The sequence below is a fragment of the Drosophila yakuba genome, chromosome 2R, assembly GCF_016746365.2.
Source record: "Drosophila yakuba strain Tai18E2 chromosome 2R, Prin_Dyak_Tai18E2_2.1, whole genome shotgun sequence".
Taxonomy (NCBI): Eukaryota; Metazoa; Arthropoda; class Insecta; order Diptera; family Drosophilidae; genus Drosophila; species Drosophila yakuba.
The window spans coordinates 9076576-9101600 of NC_052528.2; the positions used below are offsets into that span (position 1 = coordinate 9076576).

The window sequence follows — 25025 nt, forward strand, 5'->3', positions numbered from 1 at the left end:
AAAACTTTAAACTATCACATCCAATGTTTAAATTTTGGTATTTGTTTATTTGCACATTGCTTTTCTACTAAAAAGAATTACCTCCCTTTAGCTCCACCTAGCTGGTAAATGGTTAAGGAACTCGACTATAGCGTTCTCTTAAGTGTTTTTATTGTTTTCTTAAAAATAAATCATAAAGACCTAATCATATCAATGAAAAGTATTTAGAGAGATTTTAGGAAGATCCTTCTTTTATCGATTGCTTTAATCTTTTTTACTTAATCTGTTATAATTACAGTTTGATGGCCATAATTCGAGCCATTGTGTGTGGTTCTGGGGGTGTAAAGATCGGTCGTCCTTGTTCGTCCTTGTAATCGGCGTAGGAGAGCGAATGGACGCACTTCATCCCCAGTGCCTCCTTTTGGCGGGCGGAGTAAAAGCTCGTGCAGTAGGCCACCATCACGGGAAATCCCTTAGATCGACCCACCTCCATTAAAGTGGCAGCGAGTCGTGAGCCCAGTCCTTTGCCCCTCATTGAAGCATCGACAGTGGTAATGTGGGAGTACAGCAGTTTCGATATGCCAAAGCGCTCAAAGAGGTTGGCCTCCCGTTCAATTTTAGAGAGAAACTTGCTGACGCGTCCCCAAAAGTTCTGCTCCATGGCCTCTGCCTCAATGCGATGCTTCTCCAAGTCGTCGGGATACTGGGCACCAGCAAGTACCAGTCCCACCAATCGTCCACCGTTGTTCTCATCGATAGCCACCAAACACGTGCCCTGAGAAATCATCGACAGGTGATATTCATCGTTCTCCTTCTCGTGTTGACTGTAAACTTTTTCGCCACTTGATTTGCACAGTGGCTCTGACTGGAAAAAGGAGTCCTTCATGAGTGCTTTTACACTTAGGTAGTCCTCTTTTCTCATGATCCGTATGGTAATACCATCTTTTGTGCTGGAGACCATCGTAGTTTTGGTCTTAACTTTTGACGAATGAATTGAAACTAAAGTAGTGGTCAGGTGATCGTTGCCTTTATAGAAGCGGGTTATCTTTTTGTATTGCAACACTATAGAACAAAAAATGGTAGCGAATACAAATTTTGAAAAGAATACGAGTTAAAATTTAATTAGGGCCTAATGTTCCAATTATTTTACGAATATTGCATCTTTGCACTTTGCACTTAAATTAAAATTTGCAAACATTTTTAAACTTTTTAAGACAAAATATAAACATGGTCAACTAGTGTTACACCTTTTTTCATTTAATCACAATCAATTCTGTGTATACTTTACATTGAATAGGCAAGCGATAAGAAGTCGATAGCAGCGTATTGGACTGGAATATTTATATGTTATCTCAGCAATTGATATGCCAACAAAATAGTTTCATTTTTACAATCTGAGTAACGGGTATCTGATAATCAAGGAAAGCCAATACAGCGTTCTCTCATCTTTCTGATACTTTCTTGAGTGTCGCGATTCTTGGTTACTAAGAGACATAATTTAAATTCTAATATAATACGCTAATAAGCCTTATCTCTTTACACTTGGGCCAAATGACTCATATAAAATTTTCGCAATTATAGGCTATATCAACACCATATTGTGTTTTATGTTAAGCTATTTCATTGGTCATTAAGGGACAGCTTGTCAAAAGTGAAAAGTAAATACAGCTGCAAAATGAAATTTAAGAAGGGAACATGAGGACAGGAGTAAGCAACCCGAGTGGCAGATTACAAATATGAACGAATAAAGGTCGAAATAACTGAATATCTATATCCTTCCAGATTTCAGACTTGGGTATCCCAGCGTAGGCGCCGCCTACCGATATGTGTGCGTAGGTGACCAGCTCTACAACAACATGGCCAATTCTGATTCCAGCGAATGGCAGGCAGCTAGCACAGCTTTAAATCAGTGCGTCCCCGACCCGCTGACGTCAGCACAACAACAACGGGAATGGCAACAAAAAAGTAAGAAAGCTTAGCTTGGGGAGTCGACTATGGGATACTCTGTATCCATTATCCTGATCTGATTACATACAGTAGGCTATCTGAATCAATCATAGAAATTAAATGGAAACTACAAATAAAATAAAAGTGATTGAAGGTAAATACTTTAATCCGCACTGTGAAATATAAATGGATAAATTAAACGAGATTCATTTAAAGCAGCATCAAAATTTGTAACTGATACTAATACTCCCAATTCAAACCACCAAAGAGGGTATGAAATGCGTGGGCGACAAAGTGTTCTCCATTAGCCAGGACCCAAACCTCGAATAGCCGGCTAGCAGGAAAAGCTTTGATTGAAGAAGCAACAGGAGCAACCAGTTGAAGTTGAACTACGTGCCACATGCCGACATCATCAACTTCGTTGCGTTTCGGAAGGAATTCGGCTTTTACGGCTGGCTATAAAGCAAGTCGTTTTCCTCGTGGCCGTTTCATTCGTTCGGCGCGCTTCGAAGGAATCTCAACTTACCACCAACCAATCAACCTTGAAACGGTTAACCGCACAAAAGGTTTCAAAAAACCTAGTTTTGAACTTCATTTTGTGTGATCCTAAGATTAGTGTTTGGCCAGTTGTCAAACATTTAGTTAATTTTCATTTGCAAAAAGCGTGCAATACATTTCCGTGCTCTCTTTGAGCCGAATTCCAAACTTAATTGAAAAACTTTTTAAGGCATTTTCCCTTGAAATCCGGACATTGTGAAATGTAAAATCCAGTTAAACCAGTGATTGCATTCTAAAGAAAATTTATTACGGAACAAGACAGTTTGAACAAGTTAATTGAATTTCCATTGTATACATTAAATTAATTTTGCGTAAAGGCGTGTTGTCTTATTGACGGTAAGTTATAAAGTCTAATACTAACTATAACAAAAAATTTGCTTTTTGGAAGGTTTTTTTGCTCCAAATCTCGGCAAATAATATGAAATTTCCTGCTTCAAGCTTTTCTCAAATACATTTGAAGAAAAATATCAGAAGACGCGCACCACTTAATTTTAATGAACGCCTTTTCGTTACCATTGGCGTGTGTGGTACCCTTATATATTTTTTCCGCCAAAATGAATCTTTTATATATTAAGTCAGTAGTCACAATGAATCATGTTCGCTTTTTTGTACAATCGATGTTCGGCTAATGTCAACAAAGACCCTCGTCACCCGTATCAAAACGACAACAGCTACTTTGTTAAACAAAACTCATAAAATACCAATAATTGTCAATCAATTTTTTTCTACTGGGTTTTTGTAGTCTGGTATAAAGCCTTCTAACAACTCCTTGGGTCAGTGTAAGAAACAAAGTCAAAGGGGCTTTCACAAAGCTATTTTTTAGAACCATGCTAAATTTTGTTGAAAGGGTTCTTCAGACCCCATAAGTTACTTTACTTTAATGGGTAAGGTGGAACAAATTAAACATAAACTAGGAATTTTACTAGAGATCGGGAGAGCTTCAAAGAAAAAGAAATTGCTAAGTAGGCAACATTATACCATTATCAACCAAAAAAGAAGCTGGCACACAAAACAACAAGTAAAGATGGCGTTTACTTGATAGATCCAAAATACAGGCAATGTGGGCGTGCCTAAGCATGGCGGTAACTTTCATGACATATGGCTAACAAAAAGCGGAAACGGAAGTAAAAAAAGCGAAGGTGAAATTTCAAGACAGGAGTCAAGTAATTTTAACAAATTCGCGTGTCAGATTGAGCACGTCCCTTGCAGATGATAATCTGGACAGGGACTCCGAAATGGTGGTAAAAATAAGTCCCCCAACAACATCTGTAAGCCGCTTGATAAATATCATTACAAAAGCATTATCTGTGACATTTGTAACTATTTAAAGATAAAAGAAATGGTGTTGAAACACACAAGTAATTATAAAATAACGTGACCAAAGAGATTCATTGCTTAACATTGGCGTGTGTAAGTGGCATGTAAACATTTAAAATTCGTGCAAATTAATGAATCAGATACAGATTATGGAGTATTGACAATGTGAATTAAATGCGTCCAATTATTTTTATCAATTACTTTTTGTTTGCGGAATTTTTAAGTCAAATATATTTCATCCTACACCAATTTCTTTATTTGATTGAAACTAAAAGTTAACTAAAATAGTGGTTCTATCAATATATTTCACAGCAGGACATTCCCTTACAAAGAAACCAGTTCATTCATCATGCACTGAGTTTTTAGTGTGTGTCCTTGCTCTACTGTCTGTCCTTTTGGGCTGAAATGTTGCTTAGCTCCATTTGAATTTTTCATTTTTTCGTTGGTTATTAAACACTCTGCTCTTTGGCATGGGCAAAAATATCTAAACAGTGACTTTAAGAGGTCACACTTAAATCAACATGCTTACTTGGCCAAGTAAGGTTATTAAAACATTTGTCATCCGTTTCCGCCTATCACACACATCCGTTGCCAACATTTGTGGGCTTCTCAATTTGCATAAATAATTCAAACAGGTGAGGCAGAACCAGGCTCACCACAATATAGCATCGGAAATTGCATTAATTAAACTGATGACATTTTAGAATTAATTTTGACACATTTGCCCGGCTAAGCTAATTTAATTGTCTGTAAAGGAGATTGCGGCGAATAAATATTTAAAAGTTTACAATGTAGGTAAGCAATTGTGAATATTTAAGCGAGCTAAGCAAAATTAATCAAAAACAGCTTTTTGCGGAGGCTTCAATGTGCCCCTAAATAAATATGGCTGCAATTTTTTTACCCGACAAATGAAATGCCATAAAATATCACAACACCCAAGAAACTCCCAAAAAAAACATTTTCATTAGCGAATATAAAATTGTGTTCTATTCTTCTTCTTCAGGTAATTTAAACTGTCAGAAAGTTTAATTCGAGGCGTATCGAATTTATTCAAATTTAATTGAAACCACATATGTGTGTATGAGCAGTATTGATTTGAGTTGGCAAGTCAACAATAAATTTTGAGGCTTGGTCTGCGGGTGAAAACCGATTTACAAATGCCAGACAGAAATGTCGGGCCGATCAGAAGCCGTCGGCAAATGTTTTTCCTTGGCTTCCGGCTAGTGTCAATGCCACAATTTGGGGCACCCACAAGCCAGCAATCGCCGAACCAATCCGAAGCAAATGAAAACAATGAAATGAAGACGTTGACACAATAACATGCTTGCAAAGAAACCACAGAGGAAAAAATTTAGGCATTTCCATGCGTTGCCGTATTGGTCAAAAGGGGACGGTACCTGTCAAATAATTTATCCTGCCTAACAAAACCTAATTAGCTGCCCATGCAATTTTCCACCAAATTAAACGCCCCCAAAAAGACCCAAAACAAGAGGTAATGAAATTAATGCGACAGACACGAATAGTTTCACAATTTATATCCCACAAGATTATGTTATTAAGCCGTACAACAAATGCCTTGTTTAATTGTTGAGCCGAGGACAAATCCACACATTGTTTTCTACAAAATCCACAAATGTTTAAATATGCACAGATGACAGGTGGCCATCAACAGGTGCCAACAGTTTACCTTTGAACTCCGTTTGTCTCCTCCTTCCTCGAACAGGTGACAGGGTTTAGTCCCATCTTGCACAATGCCGCCACTCCTGCAAAGGTGCCATAAATTGTGAGCTCTTTATTACATTCTCAACTGGCTCCTGGCTGTCAGGAAGCGCCGAGATGGCTGAAATGGTTGAGAAAAGGGTAACCTGAAAGGGTAGACAGTAAGAAGGGGTATCCTTCCGAGTGAATTATTCAACTAGGTAGTGTGCAAACATCTCTGATGGATGGTCAAGTCTAACTAAAGAAGTGTGCTCTGGGATTTTAGAACTATTACCAATTCAATTTGTCCTTAAAACTTATTTTTCATTAGATCATGCAAATATTTAATACAATTCACTATATATAGAATAAGTCTCACCGTACAAGCTTAAATGCTATCAAATTTGTCGCAAGTGGCAAGCAAAAGACTCATAAATATTTATTTTAAATATGTCAAGAGAACTTAATTCTCTTAAATCCCACACAAGGATTGCTGTTAACTCACTTTATCAACAGGCAAATCCCGAATAAATAAATCTTGAGCACTCGAAAAGTCCAAAACAACATCTCAACTATTCACAAAGTGCACAATACTCCACAAATTGGCTTAGACCGCCTCCGAACGGCCACGCCCATTCCAGCCAAGCCTGAAATTAACCACTTTGCGACCAAGCCAAGTAATTTGATGCCCCTTCCTGTCTCATCCTTCATTTCCGCCAGATACCATACAATTTCTTTGTTGGCCATTCGTAGCTTTCTCTGTGCCGTTTGAATGTGATAAGTAAATATGGTGGAGAATTGGCTAGAATTTGTGTCGCCTTTTTGGCTTCAAGATTGCTTCTCCGCACTTTATGGCCAATTGGGGTGACATTTCTGACTTAATTCCAGTCCACGGTGCACATGTCACATATCAGCGAACTTCTCTCATACAAATAATCTACTTGCTCAAGATTTTGATCGAAGAACACGGGGTCATGTCAGCGAGACCTCCCGTAATTGCCATAATTGCTTAGCTGGAAAACTATTTTAATTGGTTGCACGTGTTGTGAGTGGACTCCCCGCCATTAAATCAGTTTGACGAGCTGACGAGCTCTCTTCAGCCGTGATTGAGGTCCTTCGCCCACAGCGAAAAGGGGGCGGACTTGACACGCCCATTTAAAAACAACGACCAGCTCTAATGAGCTTTGGCCAACGTTGCGTGTACGCAATGTGCAGTCGGCGACAAAATCGAACATTGCACACGCGTGCAATGTGTTTCTATTTGCTGTTTATGGGCCACGGACTAACCATGACTTATTGGCTACATCCTCACTGGACTCTCTGTGGTATGTTTTCCATCTGATTCATGGTGACATTTTACCAATGCAAATCACGGCATTTTATTGGAAATAAATTTCGACAGCTCATAGGAGCCGATCCCATAAGCTTCTTACACAGAGTTTTGGGGAATAAATAATCAATGCAAAATAAAACAATGCAAAACAATATTTTTGCGCCTAGAGCTCCATGTGGACTTTTTGAAAAGCTATATTTTAAAGGTCGTTGGGAAAAACAATTAAAAAATACTCTTTCACTGCTTATGTGAAGGAAATGCTAATTTAAAGGACGCATGCTTCCCTCTTTTTAAGCATACAATTAGCCTTCGGCTTTGTCAACACAAAGGCCAAACACTTTAAGCTCTGGCTCGGACGGCGAAAAATCCATGAGCAATTTACAACGTTTAAGTTTTTGACTCTAGCTGGCACTAATTATGCGACACGTTACAAATGTGGCCCAAGGGCAGGTAAGCCGGTTTTTACTGGCTTAGCAAAAGGATATGTATGTAATTGGGGAAAACACGAAACGGAAAACGCTTTCGAAAAAACTGTCAACAGGTTGTATTGCCAAAGGTTTTTAGCCACTCAAATGTAATTTCATTAGCTAATTAATTGCCCAGCTCGTTGCGTTTTGAATGAGGAATTACCAAAGGGCAAAAGTATTTATAAACTGCCAACTCAAATAAGCGAGAAAGACCCTCATAAATTGTTTTAGACAATTAGGCGGCTGTCGAGCGCATTAGACGAGCCAGCCAAACGGATTGGCAAATTAATCATCAGACTCCGTTTTCTGTTTCTCTCGATTATTCAAATGGAAATCATCAAGTTGACATTTGAGGAAATGCGAAAAATAAATCCAATTAGGCAAGCGAAATTATGGAAAGAAAATGCTTCTTCTGCCGTAGCTCTTAGAAATTTTTTAATAAAGCTTTGTGACTTATAACATTTTAAAGGTTTCACCTGAGATGGAAAACTTCTGACACATAAAAAAAGGAGTTTCTTAAAAATTAAATATAAAAACCATTAATAGCGTTGAATAATCATACTATTACTTACTGAGCTAACTTCTAAAACTCTAAAAGTTTGGCAAAAAGTTTTTTGACAAATCGCTAGAAATTTACAAGACCACTAAAAAAATGAAAAAAAAAATTTTTCAAAAAGTGTAGGCGTGGCAGTTTTGGGCGGTTTGTGAGCGTTAGAATTGGAGTGGCAGCACGGGTCAACAAACTTACGCTGCTACTGTCTCTGAAATCTGTATACTCTATAGATGTTATTGTTTTCGACACTATAAAATATATAGACTCTCGATCAGGATTACTAGCCGAGTGTATCTCTCCATGTCCGGTTGTCCGTCCGTCTGTATCTCTGTCCCTTTGTCTGTCCGTATGAGCGTCGAGATCTCCGAAGCTAAAACAAGTTTAGTGCTAGAAAGTTGAGCCTAAGCATGCAGAACAGTTGTCCCTCTGTTTTGTTTTTTTTTTTGTATGCCTTTTAATATGCGGACAAAATACATCGGCCATGAACACTAAATATCATGCCCACAAAAAGCTGCCATGCTTTTAAATAAGTTTTGATTTTTTTCTGATATTTTTATTTTCGCTGCCAATTTCCTTGAATATTTCAAAGAATTCCGCTATCCTTCCAGCTAAGTAAAGGGTATTTGATAATTGAGGAAATCGACTTTACCGTTCTCTCTTGTTCGTATTGCACTTTAGTGACAAAACTGTTAAACAGAACAAGAGGACTTCATTCTGCATTCGTATTAGCCAAAAAGTTATCAGCAAAGAAGAAACTTAGGACAGACATGGCCGTTCCCAACTACTTATTACTTTCTGAGCTACAGCAAGAGCGCATCCAATTTCCTATCCATGTATCCAATTTATGAGCCATTTGGCCATGAGAGCTTAATTATGAGCACCAGAGACGCCTAGAGACACAAATGCTCATCGAATCCCAGTCCCTTTCACAGTCACAACCCATTGCTGCGGCAGGGGTCACCTTTCATGCGGACTGGCGTGCCCCGCAAACCTTCGAGGTTGTTGGCCCAACGAAGCGGACGTACCCGTAAATCAATCAGGCGCATCGGTATTTTTCAATATGAATCACAGCATGTCCAGTTCCCGTCCTATGCTTCCATATCATTCGGAAAAAGAGAAAAACGAAGTCCTCGTCCACCTGCATTCAAGTGTTTTCCACGAGTTTCAACTGAGGTCAATGAATACTCACCCAGCTTTGCATTCTTCTCCCTCAACCATCCATCGTATAGCGGAAAAGTATTGAAAATATATTGAATAAATACCAATCAAAATTCCAGCATGGTTATTTGTTCAACATGTTTCTAATGCTTGAAAATCGGCAATAAAAATGAACACGTGTAAATCCTGTTGTTCTGAATAATTGCCTCGTTTTGCATGTGCAAAATAAATACAAAAGCGGCATATGGGTTTGATTAGAATGTGACACCGTTTAATAAAAGTGGTAAAAAAGAAAACAAGCTTATCAATTATAAAACGCTGGCATGCTCTAAAATCAAATATATGACAATTATTTTTTAATCGACTTTTTGATTCATTTATAAGCATGCCATAAAGATGACTCAATGGTACTTCTGAAACAGAAAGGAAACAAAAGAGAACTAAGTCGGATACCTCGCCTATTAGATGCCCATTACTCAGCTTGTGCGAGGAATAAATTTCAACATTCTTTTGAAATATCGGAAAAAACTGACAAAATATATAATAAAATCGTAACAGATCCAAAACACGTTTGAAAAATTTCAGCGTAATAGCATTTTGCGTTTTCCGGGCGTTAGAGTGGGCGTTCGCAAACTGTTTTTAGAATATCTATAAAAATTAAAAAAACAAAAAATTTTTAAAAAATACTGGAAATACGAAATTGTACATGTATTGATTCAGCCACTTTTCTAATAAATTTATTTCAAAAATGCCAAGGTAAGAACGATTACATTATAAGCATGCATACGTTCAATGTCCCCCCGTCAAAACAGTTGATTTATTCAATTAGATGACGAAATCACGTGCCCTGCCCACCAAAACGGTCCACAATGTTAAGTCGCCACTCGGTACTCGGATATAAAGATAGAACCCAGTAAGTAAATAGCACCCTATCTAATCCAAAATGAGTTATCTTGCTTTGGTTGAACAGCAGTAAATGCCCCGATAAAGTAGAGATTATAACGTGTTTAGTGCCCTCATTGTGAGGGAGAATATAGATTTCTCATATTAAAATGTTCTGACTGCTGATATGGAATGGAAGCTACTCGCTTATCGCACTAGTGACGTATGTATGCAAACTTGGCCCGCATCAACCCAAATAACTTTCAATTGCTTTATAATTTTGGTTCTAAGCGAATCAGCCAAAGTTCCCATTATTTTCTCATTGTTTCAATTATGTATATTAAAATTAATTTTCAAACTTTTTCTTATTTTTATTTGGCAGCCGCAATAGCAGCGGTTAAATGAAATCCCAACGTATTTTACATCTTTAGGCTTTTTGCCTTCGGGTAAATCTAGAATGACTCTCAGCTAATATTTGCATAGCATTTCTGCTTGATTGAAGAGCTCATTATATCTGGTGTAAAAGTGTAATGAGGTATTAAAGGGGTAACACGGAAGCAATTGAGCGAAAAGTAAGCTGGCTTAGATGGTAAAAGAATGAATTATTTATATTTTTCCCCCAAAATTTGAAAAAGCCTTGACTGTTTAAAAAAGAACCCAGTATTTGCAAGTATTGATTGAACTTCCCCAATTATTTTTGCAATCAATTATTTTTCAATTATAATTTCCAATCGAATGTGCCTAATTCAATAAATGTCTTAAATATATAAACGCGATTTTCAGCTATTTAATCACACAAAAATGATTTTTTTCCCCTGTTTTTTTTCATTACTTCAAGGCGCCTGTCGCGTGCACGCGCCGAAAAAAAGCTTCGTGTAACTCTTGGCACAGTTTTCGTTTAAATTTATTTCGAGCGGCGCATAGAATGGAAGTTGGGCTAGGAGAAATACATAAATCAGGCGAGACAGACGAGACCAACTGCCTAAAAGAGGCAGCTTCGTGTTCATTCAGCGAAAATGCCCATCAAAATAAGAACGTTATATAAATTAAATAACGCCCCGGCATAAATGAAAATCATTGCACAGACACTTAACGAGGCTCGTGAAGAAACCACCGAGTTTAACAAAGAATTAGGAAACGTTCAGTCTCCCAATCGAATAATTTCTCACTCGCATTAATTGCTCAGAGGGGCTGGCGCCCACCACATATCCATATCCATTAAAAAAGTTTATGGACACCCGGCGTATGCGTGATATCTGCGACTGCACTTATCTCCATACTGCCTTTAAGATGCCCGTCAGGAGCACTTCCTTGTTTACATATTTACATACATGCACATACATACCAGCACCAGTGGCAAGGACTCGCCAAACCCTCTGTTTGCAGCATGATTGAAAGCAAACAATGAACAGGGACAAGACACATTTATTTACTCTTAATTCGGCGGCAGCCATTTTCCTCCTCCGCAATAAGCAATTTCCATCGAAGTGTGTACCCCGTGCTCTGCACTTGTTGATGGACTTCTGGCGGCGAGGAATGTTCATTTGAATACTGTAAACACAATTTGGCATTACGCTTAGCCGTCGGCTGTAGACTTCATTTACATTAGCATTTTGCAACACATTAGTCGACTTATACTGCCAAGTGACTTGTATTAACCAAGTCAGGTTGTGTGCATTAGGCCAATATTCATTATCAGTCGACTACGACGTTTTTAACTTTCTTGTTTGAATTAAGGTAAATTATCCAGCTACTCTTAGTGACAGATTTCAGGAAATCAGAATACCAAAAACTGCGTTAACAATACAAATAAAAAAAAATAAATTAGCCATGAATTAAATTCTTCTAAATACAATATTATCAATGAAATAAATAAATGTTTCTTTAAAGGGACTTCTTCCTATATCCTTGACTGACTTTCCGCAAGGGTACTGATCCGAAACTGAACCCAGTACGAAATGTAACACCAAAAATTCCAGCTTCGGTTGAATATTTACAGCTTAACAACCACTTTAGGGAAGCTTAAAAGCCGAGTGAAATAAATAAAGCCCATTGCACACTTGGCCATAAACAAGTGTATGACATGACTATTCATGGATGGCTTTGCGTGTCACATAAAATGGCGTAAAGTGGTCATCAAAAAATTGACAGGACATTCAAATAGGAGGAGGGGCGAAATAGGCGTCAGGAGAGTTGGCCAACATCAATATGACGCAGGGGAGCGTGGGTATTAAAATTGAAAATTGAGAAAAACACATTTTGCGCACTCTGCACCATTTGCAGCTGTATTATAATTTTTACCGAACATTAAATGTCATTCGAAATTTATGTTATGTGACAAATATATGTAAGTACTGTGCTACAGGTCCCATATGAGAAAAATTATGGAAGTTTCAATCGATTTCATTTGCAAAGTAAGGCTGATGCAATGCCTTGATGTAGTACATTTAATTAAATAGCCATATTCATGTCCTATGCAAAAAAGGAAAAATATCGTTTACTCCATAATCGTTGTCGATAAATATTAGTGGTTAATTTAAGCTCTATTGGCCAAAATGAAATGCATCTATTTAAACACATCCGTGACGCAGCCGAGACATTCGATTCGGCCAAGGAAATGACGGCAACAGCAGTCGAAACAGAAATTGGTCTATGACATTTGGGCCACAAAGCCGCAGCCTTAGTATTGCTTTGTAACTGCTTCCTCCCAACCGCAAATGGGACAGTTGCGGGCAGACCGAGTCGGATATGTATTGGCCGCAAAACGACCAGCTCTTTAAGCCATATTACATTCGCCCACGCACTACTCGATTCAAAATCGATAGGTCTTTTGCAAGCCTTCGGCTGGCCTCATTGCCTATTTATCAATTCACTTTCGATTGGCACTGTATAGTCGAGCAATTGATGGACGACTCCTTGTTTGCCCTTCCCCATATGCATTCTTTATGAGCTCAAGTGGCTCTTTCTAACAGGAGGTAGGTAGTTATCGCGTAGGTCAAAGCAACTAATCCGTAATTACCTCAAAGGTTAACGCAATCAGAGGCGTTTATGTGTTATTTTGAAAAAAAGGACAAAGGCCTTACAGGATAACGAGTACTTAGATTTAATTAGGAGCTCGCAATAAGTGCCCGTGGGAATCGAAACCAAAGTTGAGCTGCTAACAATGTGCTAGCTAAACCATCAATTGGCATTTGGACATTAGAAGGTACCAACATTTCCCAACAACAATTGTTTACTACCATGCAGAACAACTTAGGTTATAAAATTCAGAATTTTTTACTTTATTTGGTAAATGCTGATTTTGTTTATTATGAATTATTAAAAAGTACTAATCGGCCTTAATTGGAAAATATCTGCCTGAGGGGTCAAGAAAATGAAGGCGAATTGACATTCAACCCCCGTGTGTGCCCAAGTTGAAAGTTGGGAGTTTCCATGGCCAGCTCTTCAATATGCAGCATGCAACAGCTGTGCTGAATCACATCCTTCAGGGCCACAGTCTTTTGACTTTCCGCCGCCACCCATTAGCAGTGCCCCTTTTTTTCGGGGGTATAAAAGCCTTTAAAGCGCACCAATCGTTGCATAACCATCACTGAAGTCTTTGGGTCAAGTTTCAGTGCGTAAAGTGTTTGCCATAGTGAGTGGCATATGGATTTGAGGCGGCTTTCTTGATAATTGCTTGCACATACGTTGCACAACTGTCATATTACTGAAAATGCATAATTTCCCGAGAAATTATCCCTTCGCCCAAGGCGTGACCATTTCAATTATGGACTGCATGCAAACGGCTAATAAGATTTCAACAAAACGTCAATTTGTGACATAATGAGCATGGGAACTGAGCGCCCCGAGCATAGATATAATCAGGGGTTGTCAGTTCTGGGTAATTCAATTTCAATCCCAGTAACATTAACATGACCGCAGTAATTAGAACAGCATAAACTACGTTGATTGATGGCATGTTTCTAAGAGCAGAACCTGAAGTCTTAAATCAAAAGTATATCGTAAGGATTTATCCGCGAGTTTTCCGAGCTCTCATCTCCTTGGCAATGCACTCAAGTCGCGACAAAAGCCGAATGTTTTTTTGGGTCAACCCCCACTTTCGCTTTTCCGCTTTTCCTTTTCCGTGACAGTTTCCGCATGCTCATTGTGTGCAGTCACTCACAGCAATTGTCTGCGTGCTGCTCATTTCGAAGTGGGTGCCTTTTAATGGGCATATTAGCACTTGAAGGAGTCTCTAGAATCTCAGGAAGCTGACAAGCGCATTGTTCTGCTCGGTGGAATAAAAAACTTGGTGAAACAGACCCAACAGAGCTGAGGCGTCCCGAAAATGAAACGGTTAGAAGACAAAAGCAGGTGACAGAATCATTAGGAAAACGAAACCATCTTGATTGGAAAGTTCCTTTCCTTTAAATTTTCTTCTTTTTAAGAAGTGTGTAAACTTGGAGGTATTTCAGGATACGCTTATTTAAAATCAATCTTGTTAAAGCAGTGTTAAAAAGTATACTAATATTAATTCAATAGTATCACGATATTTTACGATCTATTTTCTCTGTGTATTAAATTGATGCGGATACTTTGAAGTGCTTCTATTCAGCTCCGTACTACTCCTTGTTAGCAACTTGAAATGAAATCCAAAAACGAGTTATCATAAATATGGCCAACTTTCATCACTTTCATTCATGGTGTCGCACAGGAAGCTCAACAAGCGCGTGTATAATCTTTCAGCTAGCGGTGCTCATCCATCTATCTTCGCTACCTGTATTACCTGTGCCAGAATGTCAGGCCAAGACAATTGCCATTGTTCACGTGTTGCGCTCGGAAGATACACGGGAGGGGATAGACGGGAGGGAGGGTCGACCTGGGACATTTTATTATTATGACGAGTGCAAAGCGTGTGAACAAACACGCAACAACGTACACGGTTCGGCCAAGTGGTGCTCTTTTGGCCTTTTTCTTACTTAATCCGAAATACTAGACAGACGAGGTTAAAAATAGGTTTGAAAAAAGTATAAGAATAATATCCAGAACCTAAGCTGAAATCGAGGCCAGAAGTATGGAGTGAAGAAACTATATTGAGGCATACTTTTAGACACTTTTGAAAGACTAACTTGTTCAACAACCCCAACAATGCTAAATCCTAGTGACACATTTTTGTCAAATTGTATTTTTTTATTTTAAGAACACATTTTTCGTCGAAAGAGCCTCTTCCAGCCGCTTAATGTGGCAACACTTGTGTGCAAATAACACATGCTGTCCCAAAGGCGTCCACTCGCCCGGCTTAGTTCATAAAGGAAATTCATCTGCATCCCCAACAGCTGCTGCTCCACCGAGGGCGTTGCGGGCGTGGCTTATTGAGGGCGGTGGGTGCAGGGGGAGGCGGTGGCCAGGTCGGGTCAGGCAAATGTGTCAGCAGTTTTAACTAACTGCATGTGTAATTTTAGCTGCATCCGATGGCCTGTCATCAGTTCAAGTCAACCATGGCGTATGTGCAATTTGTTAGTGATAAGCCAGCTCACTGGAAGCCGAGCGCTTGCCACTTAATGACCTTGCCACGCCCCTTGCTAGATAACCACAAGCCTTCAGGAAATTTAATCATGGCTGACACTAATTTATAGGCATGGCAGCAAAAAATACTTGTTGCACAATTTCCGGCAGGCGAAATTGAAGGGAAACTTGTATCAAAGGGTTGAGACTGTCGTTCGGTTCCGAAAATTTAAAGCATATTTTTAGCTTTAACCTTACACATTTATCGGCAAAAAGGGTGGGAAAACAGATGGCCATTTGAAGTGGACGAGCCAGATTTAACGACTTTAAGGCACGTTTAAGTGAGCAAATATTGACCAGGTGATGGCCAACGAAACTGGATAGAACCAAGGATGCATCGCAGGAGCAGGTGCCGGCCAGCATTTTGACTAATTGACCTGCGGCGACCAGATGATGGCAGTGATAATCCCCCCCGAGTGCGAGTAGTTCCATACGGACGTACCGTACCCCAAGGCAACCTATTAATAAAGCCAGAGAAATTCTCACGCTTAATTAAGCTATCGATTTGTGGTTGAAAAAATCAAAGAAGAAATAAACGAATTGAAGTTTGCAGGCGATTTGAAAGCGAAAGCTCGAAGACTAATTGCGGGGAGTGCGAACAAATGGTAAGCAATCGATAGTGATTTGTAAGTTAGCAGGAAACTTTCCTGAGGGAAAAGCAGCTCTAAAGAAAGGGTAAAACTTATAAGGAAGTGTCCATATTCAAGATTCAAACAGGTTTTCTATGAGCATGTTATTCTTATTTGAAGTTGTCAACAAAAAGTAGCTTATTGGCTTAATGCAAGATTCAGCAATATCATAGTATTTGTTTTAGTGTCAACTATTTGTATTAATAACCACTTAAAAGCTTTCAAATAAATTTGAAATTGAAGTCAATTTAGTATTTAGCACTAATATTTTACACAAATTCAATAAAATTAACTTTTGGCAAGCAAACTATGTAGATTTAGATAGAAATTTCGATTTCGACTTTGCAGTCAGTTACCAAACAAATGCTTTCGATGTAATGCTGCCAAAGAAGTCTTGCACATTGTGTTGCCAATCATTTGAGCAATTTTCGTTGAACCGAAAGTGGCGACTGGATAAACACACAAACTGCATTTTCACTCTTGTCTAGACTCTTGTCGTAGCTGGGGCATAAAAACCACATGGTAAAGCCACCACCACTCCGATCCACTTGCGATATCAATGGACCTTTGTTTGGCAATGGGAAATGGGAAATGGCAAATGGGGAATATGGGAACTGAACCGAAAGTATTGTGTGTCCTGCTGTTATGCCACCTGTCAAAAGGACCTCCTTCCTCCCTTCCAATTGACCCCCAATGAAAGCGGGCAAATATGGAAAGTAATGGCCCGATTAGTGAACCGTACTGTGGATGCCAATGACATTAGCCATTCAGCGATGCTAAGTTTAGATACTTTTGTCACCGACAAAACTTTCAACTACTTACCCAGGAAGGCGGAAGAAGATCGCTTGCAAGGATATGAATATGAGCTTATGTAAAAGTAAATGAAACCCCTTCAGGGAAACGCTTTACGTAATTTTCAGGACGACCTGGCGTGCACTTCTCCAAATGCAAATGCTTATACAATTTATGGGTCTCGGCGAATAACACAATTCCATTCCCTTCGATACACTCAGCTCACGTTGAGTGCTTCTTGCAATTTCTTAATGAAATGCCTTTCCATGCTACCCGCCGTTTGCTGTGACTGTAGCTCTCCAGGATTATTAATTACATATATTGGTTAAGCAGAAAGTAGAAAATGCTTCCATCGATCAAAAGCTGCTAAATTAATTTAATGAACGCTCTCGTGGTGTCAGTAACTTTTGCCTCAGGAAATAAATTCCCGGAATTTAAGATGCCAACTAAAGGGAGCACTTGATGTGTCTGATTTGCGGGTGCTTCACAGCACTCTGAACTCCTAAAATAAATTGCTAAAGCAGCCAGAAGCATGCCATTAATTTAGCCAATAAATAGCTTATATCTGGGCACATATCCTTTAAAAAGGGAAGTCTTAGCCAAAAAGAAAAACCTTTGTAGCCTCGCCTTCAAAATAAATAAATAAATTTATTAAATACCATTAATTAGTAAGCCAACTTCTGCGAATCGCGAAACTTACTTTATTAAAACCAATCAGGCATTACAACTGTTTTAAGTTATAGATCAAAAATTTAAATATGAGTTTATTATTATAAACAAATTGATTTTACAAAATCAATACACAAATCAATGAGTTTCCCATAGTGAATATTTTGTAGCTTCGTTTTTTATATAATTTATGTAGTTAGAGTAATAGAAAATTTCCATTTCATATATCAATTCTACACTTATTGAACAGAAAACCCTGAATACACAGCTATATATCTTTGCACTTACTTCTATTCTCCGATCCAACTGCAATTGAAAACCAGTTGAAGTGGCATGCAACGCAAACAAGATCTTACAGTGCTGAAACAACAGTCTCGGCTTTCAGTTCGCAGAGGATGGCAGAGAACGCAATACCAAAACTGCCCCACTCGAGAGCTTTGTGTGAAATTTGCTTAAATGAGGGGACAGATGGAAGAAAATAGATGTTGCAAGCGGCGTAAGCTCAAGCCATTCACCTCTTAAGTCGGACTGCATGCCACACTAACGGTTTACAATTCAACCGACCGACTGACACTGCCAATCGCCCATCATCCCAGGCTCCAAAGTTCCCATTCCCAGTTCTCAGTTCCCAGTTGCATGTTCCCAGTGCGGAATGGTTGAATGGGTGAGGCGCTTCCATTGGGGGCAGACATTCGAGTGGCTCCAAATCCCCAGCAATTTGTCGCAACAACTCGCATTACATTACAAAACGATGTGCAAATAGAAACGGCTGCGAGAGCGGCAAACTAAAGGGATTTGCCATAATGGTCGCCCCCAAGAATCCTTGGGGTTTTCGGTCTGGGTTTTGCTTTTTGCTACTTTGCCGCCTTTGCCACAGGCTTTATCTATTTAATAACCCGACGAATTGGGTGGCCCAGGAGGAGAACTGGAAGTGGAGGTGTCGGAATCCGGCTAAGTTGGGCTTTAGTTAGTTGTGCTGTTTTCATATTTAGCGGAGCATTAGGTTTCATATTGTAATTGCAGTTGTCTTTCGTCCTACGAGTCCTTTTATTGACCATGAATGCTACCACGCCGTTTCCACTTTGGGTTTCTATTGTTTAAATGGTATGCTCCTACAAAGTTAGTTACACAATTGCTGTCTTTGTGATTGCCTTTTAATTAATGACTGGAATAGTGTAATTAAAAGTGGGACTGTTCTAACACGACGGGTCATAAAAACTAAATGAACTGGTCAGGTCATATGAGTTGTTCCAAAGGAATGTTTTTTCTTTTATCAAGCTACTACTTCTAAATGAAATTAATTTAACACATCAACACAACACATCATTTTTAAATCACAAAGAGTTCCACTTAACTAAAGCATCCTTACTGGAATATTTTTAGAATTGGCTAAGGTTTAATATAAACAATATAAATATAAATATAAATATAATATAAACAGTCAGGGCACAAAACAATGAACATTCGGCAACCTATTTTTATGGATTGAGCATGTGACCTCCTTGGTGGGTCGTCAAGTACGTTTCCTTGGCCCAAAATCAACCTTAAAGTCAAACAGGCTCCTTATAAAGTTTGCTCCATAAATTGATTAAGCCAAAGTAAAATGGCTGGTAAGCTGCATATTAACATCATTACAGGGCCAAGCAGCAAATCATAGAAAACGCAAACAAATGACAAAAACCTCCTGACTCTTTTGGGACTCATACGTGGACAAAAAAGAAAACCAAAACATAAAAAATACATTTGTGTCTGCCCAATGCCAGAATTGTGTATATTGCGTGCTGCAAGAACGTGGTTCTATTTTTTTAGCACGTTCTCGACGACATTACCCCAGAATGTATTTTTCGGGACCTCTGGGAGCTGTTCCATTTCCGCAAAACGAAGTCCTTAGACTGAAAAAATGCAATGATTTTTTATTTTTACATAATTCATAAAGTCGAATTTAAGGTTAAGCAAGCGAACGGAAACGGAAATCACCGACTTACAGCTGTTCCACTTCGACATCTTCAATTGTGTCTCCCAGTGCTAAGTTATTTATGACTCGCCGGATATGGAAGTGAAATGAATTGAAAGAGTTCATGCTAATTAGCTTGGCCACGAGAAAGTTGGGTGCGAGCTAAACAACAATTTTAATTGCATTGCAAAATTCGTTCCGCCACTAGAAAAGTCAATTATGAAAAGCGTCTGAGTGCCAGATAGTCAACGATTTTCAGATTCAAACTTTTCCAGCCTCTCGACATTTCAGGGGCAAAGGTCACGTACAGATTTCGTTCATCGCAGTTGTTGAAAAGTATATTAAATTCTAAAAATACTAAGCTAAAATAAATGAATGTGATATTTCTCAGTCATTGCTCAAACACTGATGAATAAACACAAAATCTTAAGCATATTTAATTTAAAAACGTCTAGAATCAGAACAACAGTATACTAACTCGATTCAGATCTTAGCCTGCCCTTAAAATCCTTGGGGCATGGTGAACAAAGTTTATGATTTTGCCGTTTTATTGTTTTGCTCATGCAAATTGTTGGCAACACTTAGTTTTGTTTGCAAATACTTTTGCATATATTTAGTGCTGTCGTTCAACCAGTTGACAAAACAACAGAATTAAACATTTTCAACAAGTTTGCTAAACAGAAAATAAATCTTAAAAATAGAGTAAATGAATATTCAACAAAAGATTAACCTATGCTGAGTCTCAAAAGATTGTTTCTTAAATAAACAGAGGAAAAACTGAAATAAATCTCTTCCATTTGCATACTAACATTTAATCAGCTTTAACTAGAGGGAACGCTCGTCTGATTCCTCGACTACCAGATACCCGTTACTCAGCTAGTGGGAGTATCGATTTCTTGAAAAAAAAACATTCTAACGCCCCACGAACCGCCCAAAACAGCCCCTCCAAGCTTTTGAAACATTTTTTAATTTAATTATTTTTTTTAATCTATTTCTATCAATATGGCAAAAAAATGTTCCAATTTCTTTATCGCACTTTCACTAGCTGAGTAACGGGTATTTGATGGTCGAGGAACTCGGCTCGTTCTTTTTTGTTCATATTGCTAACTAGGGTAATATGGTGCCGGTTAAACTAATTGTAATTGAAATTTGGCAGTATCGATAGAAATAGGCAAAAAATAATATAACAAAAAAATTAAAAAATGTTCAAAATTGTGTGTATCTAGAATCTGCATGCCTAATACTTACTTTGTAGCAGCTTTTTTGTTGGAAGAACACACGGACATAGCCAGATCGACGCGTTAGTTATTAACTATTTATACATACTTTATAAGAAAAGCTTTCTCATACATTTAAAATTCTTTCAACGAATCTAGCTGCACCGTGTACTCTACGAGTAAGGGTATACAAATATCACAGAAAAACTTTTGAGAACAGCACCTTTATTAATTGAATTTTGGTAACCGATTTTCCGCAACCTAGGCATTATCCCCGAACATTTTCTCCCGAGTCGCGCCATAATTTGCCTTATCGTCTCACAGCAGAGCACTCAGCAAGTCCTTTTCATCGGGTGTTCAGCCGGAGTTATTTAATTAATTAACACAAACTGTCGCTTGTTTCACGCTTCAGCGTGTAAACGATGTTAATGGGCTTTCAATTATGCCGGGGAACCCCGCCAAAGCGTATGCAAAGTCCAACAAACTACAAAATAACAGTGGTCTTTGGCTGTCGACATAGCAGGATGTAAGGATCCCCCGGCGCATGGCGGAAGGATGTCCTCAACTGTCAGACGGTTGGGCAAGAAGTAAAAAAACTTTACAAACTGTCACAGGGATTTTGTCCATTTGATTGCGTATGTAATTACAGTGGCACGGCCACTTGTCCTTCTTTACTTCTTCCCTACTACTCCTACTTTTTCCACCGCCCACAACAGTCAGTTCAATTTCAAGTTTTTGTTCATCCATTCAAAAAAGAAAAGGTCAAAGGCGAGCCAGGCCAAAATAGAAGGAAGGAAAAAAGATACCGGCATTAAGCTGAGTCTACAAAGTGATTTGGCGACTACCACCGAATTGGAACTGAAAAACAGAATTTGGCCATCGACAGTACCAAGGATTCACTACAAATTGCCTAAATTGTTTTGGCCAGTCTGGAATTTAAAAACATACGCGAATTAATTTAGTAATTGGTTATAATTTAATTGGCTTGGATATGTCTGGGATTAGCGAGATAGAAACTCGCTATAGTCGAGTTCCCCGACTATCTGATACACTCGGCTGTTGATCATACTGTTACATACTTCTCAGCGAATCTAGTATACCCTTTTACTATACGAGTAACGGGTATAAATACATAGCCAAAATTAAAGCTGTACTTATAAATATTATTTTATGAAAAGAACATATGGAGAAGCTTCTGTTCTTGATTAATATGTTTTTTATTTAAAGCGTTTACCCATACATTTTTGTGCAAAACGCGAATTGATTTGGCCACTTTCCCTTAAATATTTATCAATCTCTAATTGCTTAAATAAAGAAATTCATTCAGCTACGAAGGCCTTGTCGCTCCAGTTCTCCCTCAAAAAGTGATTACAAATTTATAAAAGCTCAACTCTCATTAGCTTAGCCCGAAAATTCAAGCCACAAAGCCGCTCCTCAAAACAAAACAAGAGTGAACCGTAGAAACGTGAAGAATACAGAAAAGCACTTGACTTGAGTCGCGCATTACCCTCGCAAGCCGCTTACACAATAATGAAAGCCTACTGTTCGGGGCATTCATTTGTAATTAGAGCATAAATTTCAATTTCACGCTTGCCACCACTGAGTAGCGAACTGAAGAACATCGTTGGGCAACATTTAACACTTGGCATGGGAGCGTAGCACGTGCCCCAACATTATGGTACTGCGAAATGAACAAACAACGAGCAAAGTAACAATTTTGGATGCTGCTTTATCTACGCTTTTCAATAAGTTGTCAACGGCGATTTATGACCATATTTTATGTGGCGAAATTACAGCAAAATAAATGTGCTGATGGCCGATACGTGCAGGTGCAACAAATTATGGATGCGAATTTGCTTCGTATCTGTAACGAACAGGACCCTTTACATTAAAACCGCTCCAACCCTGCTATTAACGATATATTAAAATAGCTTTTGAAACCTGTTAAAAATTGCATAATAAGTCAATATACTTGTATGGTGTCTGTGTAGCAATATATACACAAAATAATACAATGGAAATGTTTCTGCCAACCACAAAATTAAGAGATATGAATACTTTTGGGTTAAGTTTACTTTCAAGAGGTTTTATCACACTTTTCGACCCTTTTCGACTTCTCACAAGCCAATGATTTCCCGAAGAGCCCCTTTGATCCAATTCCCAGTGACTTGGGGCCACAAGTGCCATTATAGTTTTACCTTGAAACTACTTTCCAGTCATATCATGGTTTCATTCTGTGGCGTAGACAGACAAATATGTCTGGTGTTTATAAATAAACCATCATTGCCATAATGGCCATCATCAGCCAATATACTCGTAGTCCGTCCTTCATGTGCTGCGTGCCACGAAGCCAAATGACCGAGCCTTGGCAACGCAGTTTGAGCCAGACTTGCAGTGGGATTCCCCTGGCGGGGCACATTTCATTGCCATTATTGGCACATTGGCTGCACTTTGTGGTGCTCCGAGGCCAGGGATCACCCAGCTCACCCAGCTCACCTGGCGCTGTGGGCAACTTCGGAGTTAATAGCAACTCAACTTTGATTATAATGGATGGCCAAGCAAGACGGACGACTGTTTCAAGTGAGAACTTCATTGTGTTTGCATTTGTATATCCCTGGGTTTAAACGTTTAAAAAAACTTAAATTTAATCTGGATCAAATTCATCTTTCAATTGTTAAAATAATTGTTAAAACTGATTATAATTTAGATGTCCCATGAGGATTTTTCTTTCAATTTTGCACTTCCAACTGGATATTTGAAACTATCAAAGTATGATACATATGTATAAATGTATAAATAGAAGCCCCAAAGGTAAGCCCACGCCAATTAGCTTGAATAGCATATGCTGTAATATTTTCTCTGTAATAAAGTTTGCTAAAAACTTTGGCAAACATCTTGTTAACCTTTTACGCTGCCAACTCAGTTGTTAATTTCTTTTGAGTAACAGATTTCCGCTAAAAGTAGAAAAATATAGCCCGATGAAATAGCACATCTACATTGACTAACCGAAAACCAAAGTTTCTTTCCGCAACTTACGTTTACTGCCAAAAACTTTTCGTCTGCAGCGATTATCAACTGAAGATTATGAGGGTTGAAGAGCAGCAAGTTTACAATTTGTACGCTTTGATAATGGCAAAAGCATGAGAAGCAGAATGTTAAGCTGATAATCCACACGCCCTGTACCCCCATTCCAGATTTATTTATTTTTTTAAAGCTTTAAAACGATTTTCCGTTCGCAAAAGGTATTAGACAATGGCCCGCAAAAAAGACATCAATTGCCGTGTAATCTTAGACATTCCTTGACTTTCACACGCAGGCGGGGGAAACTGAATGAATCTATGTGCGTAACATATTTTCTTCAATTTTTCATAAGCCGGCTTGGTTCCGTGGCCATATATTTGCCATTTTGGGGCAGACATTTTGAAGTGGATATTGATGAATTTATATTGGATTTGGGTTGCCTGCTGCCGCTGCCGCTGCCTGTCTTTGCCCTTCTTCGGTGTTGTTCTTTCGCAGGACTTTATATTTGAGCTTAAGTGCTTATTTGTTGTTATTTGTAATTTGAGTTTTTGGTTGTGTTTTATTTGTTTTCTAATGCCCAACATGCAGAAATTGATGACCCATGTGGTCTGTCGACTTTGACTTTGGACAGGCTATTAATTTTTGGCCAAAGAACCCAACTCACCTTCTGCCCTCCCTGTCATCTGTTTAAGCTCGCTGATTTAAGATTTGAATCCTTGACTTGACACGTGGTCAGTTGTTTTTCACTTCGAGATTATGCAAAATCTTTTAAATCAAAAGACCTACAACTTAAACGCATCATCAAGTACAAACACTGCCAAACTGAGTCCCCTTTTTGGGCTTGCACCAAAAGCTGATAAAGCTGCTTATGTAAATGAATACAAATGGATCGACCAAAAGGGTCTTTCAAAAACGACACTCAATCTAAGTTTAAAAGATAGCCGCCTTCTTAGATTTAGATTTCTACTTATCAATGTTTAGCATTCCTTAAAAACTGTAGGGTTACATTTTGTTGCATTTTATGGGATCTTAAGCCAAAATAATGGAAACCTTCCAGTTGGTAAGCCAAAAGCAAAACTTCAATTCCAGTTACTTATTTGATTTGCTTACCATCGAATTCATTGCTTTTGATGCCTGACCCAAACCCGAAGAAAAGGAACAACCAATTGTTGGTATAAGCCAGAGGGCAACTTTTCGTCACCAATAAATATGAGCTGCATACTCCAAAGTTAAGCTTCATTGGGACCGACACCTAGTACTTTTTGTCACTCGTCCTTGTTCGAATTCCTTTGTAATATCCGGGGTCC

The 25025-nt window shown here is 38.7% G+C and overlaps 2 protein-coding genes across 2 annotated transcripts in view; one reads left to right on the forward strand and one right to left on the reverse strand.

Annotated features, from left to right (window-relative positions):
• Positions 1–212: 212 nt before the first annotated feature.
• On the reverse strand, positions 213–980 carry LOC6529786 (arylalkylamine N-acetyltransferase-like 2). Its single transcript, XM_002090734.4, has one exon. The coding sequence runs from the start codon at positions 938–940 to the stop codon at positions 272–274; it is 669 nt and encodes a 222-aa protein (XP_002090770.1). The 5' UTR covers positions 941–980; the 3' UTR covers positions 213–271.
• A 1427-nt stretch (positions 981–2407) lies between these two features.
• Positions 2408–25025, forward strand: part of LOC6529787 (short neuropeptide F) — a 29541-nt gene continuing 6923 nt past the window's right edge. Inside the window, exon 1 of the mRNA XM_015196948.3 lies at positions 2408–2820. The gene's annotated coding sequence lies outside the window, so the exon portion shown is untranslated. The remainder of the gene's footprint in view (positions 2821–25025) is intronic.

Bases quoted from the DNA above. Each gene is read 5' to 3' on its own strand.
- LOC6529786 (XM_002090734.4), bottom strand. From the start codon at position 940: ATGGTCTCCAGCACAAAAGATGGTATTACCATACGGATCATGAGAAAA.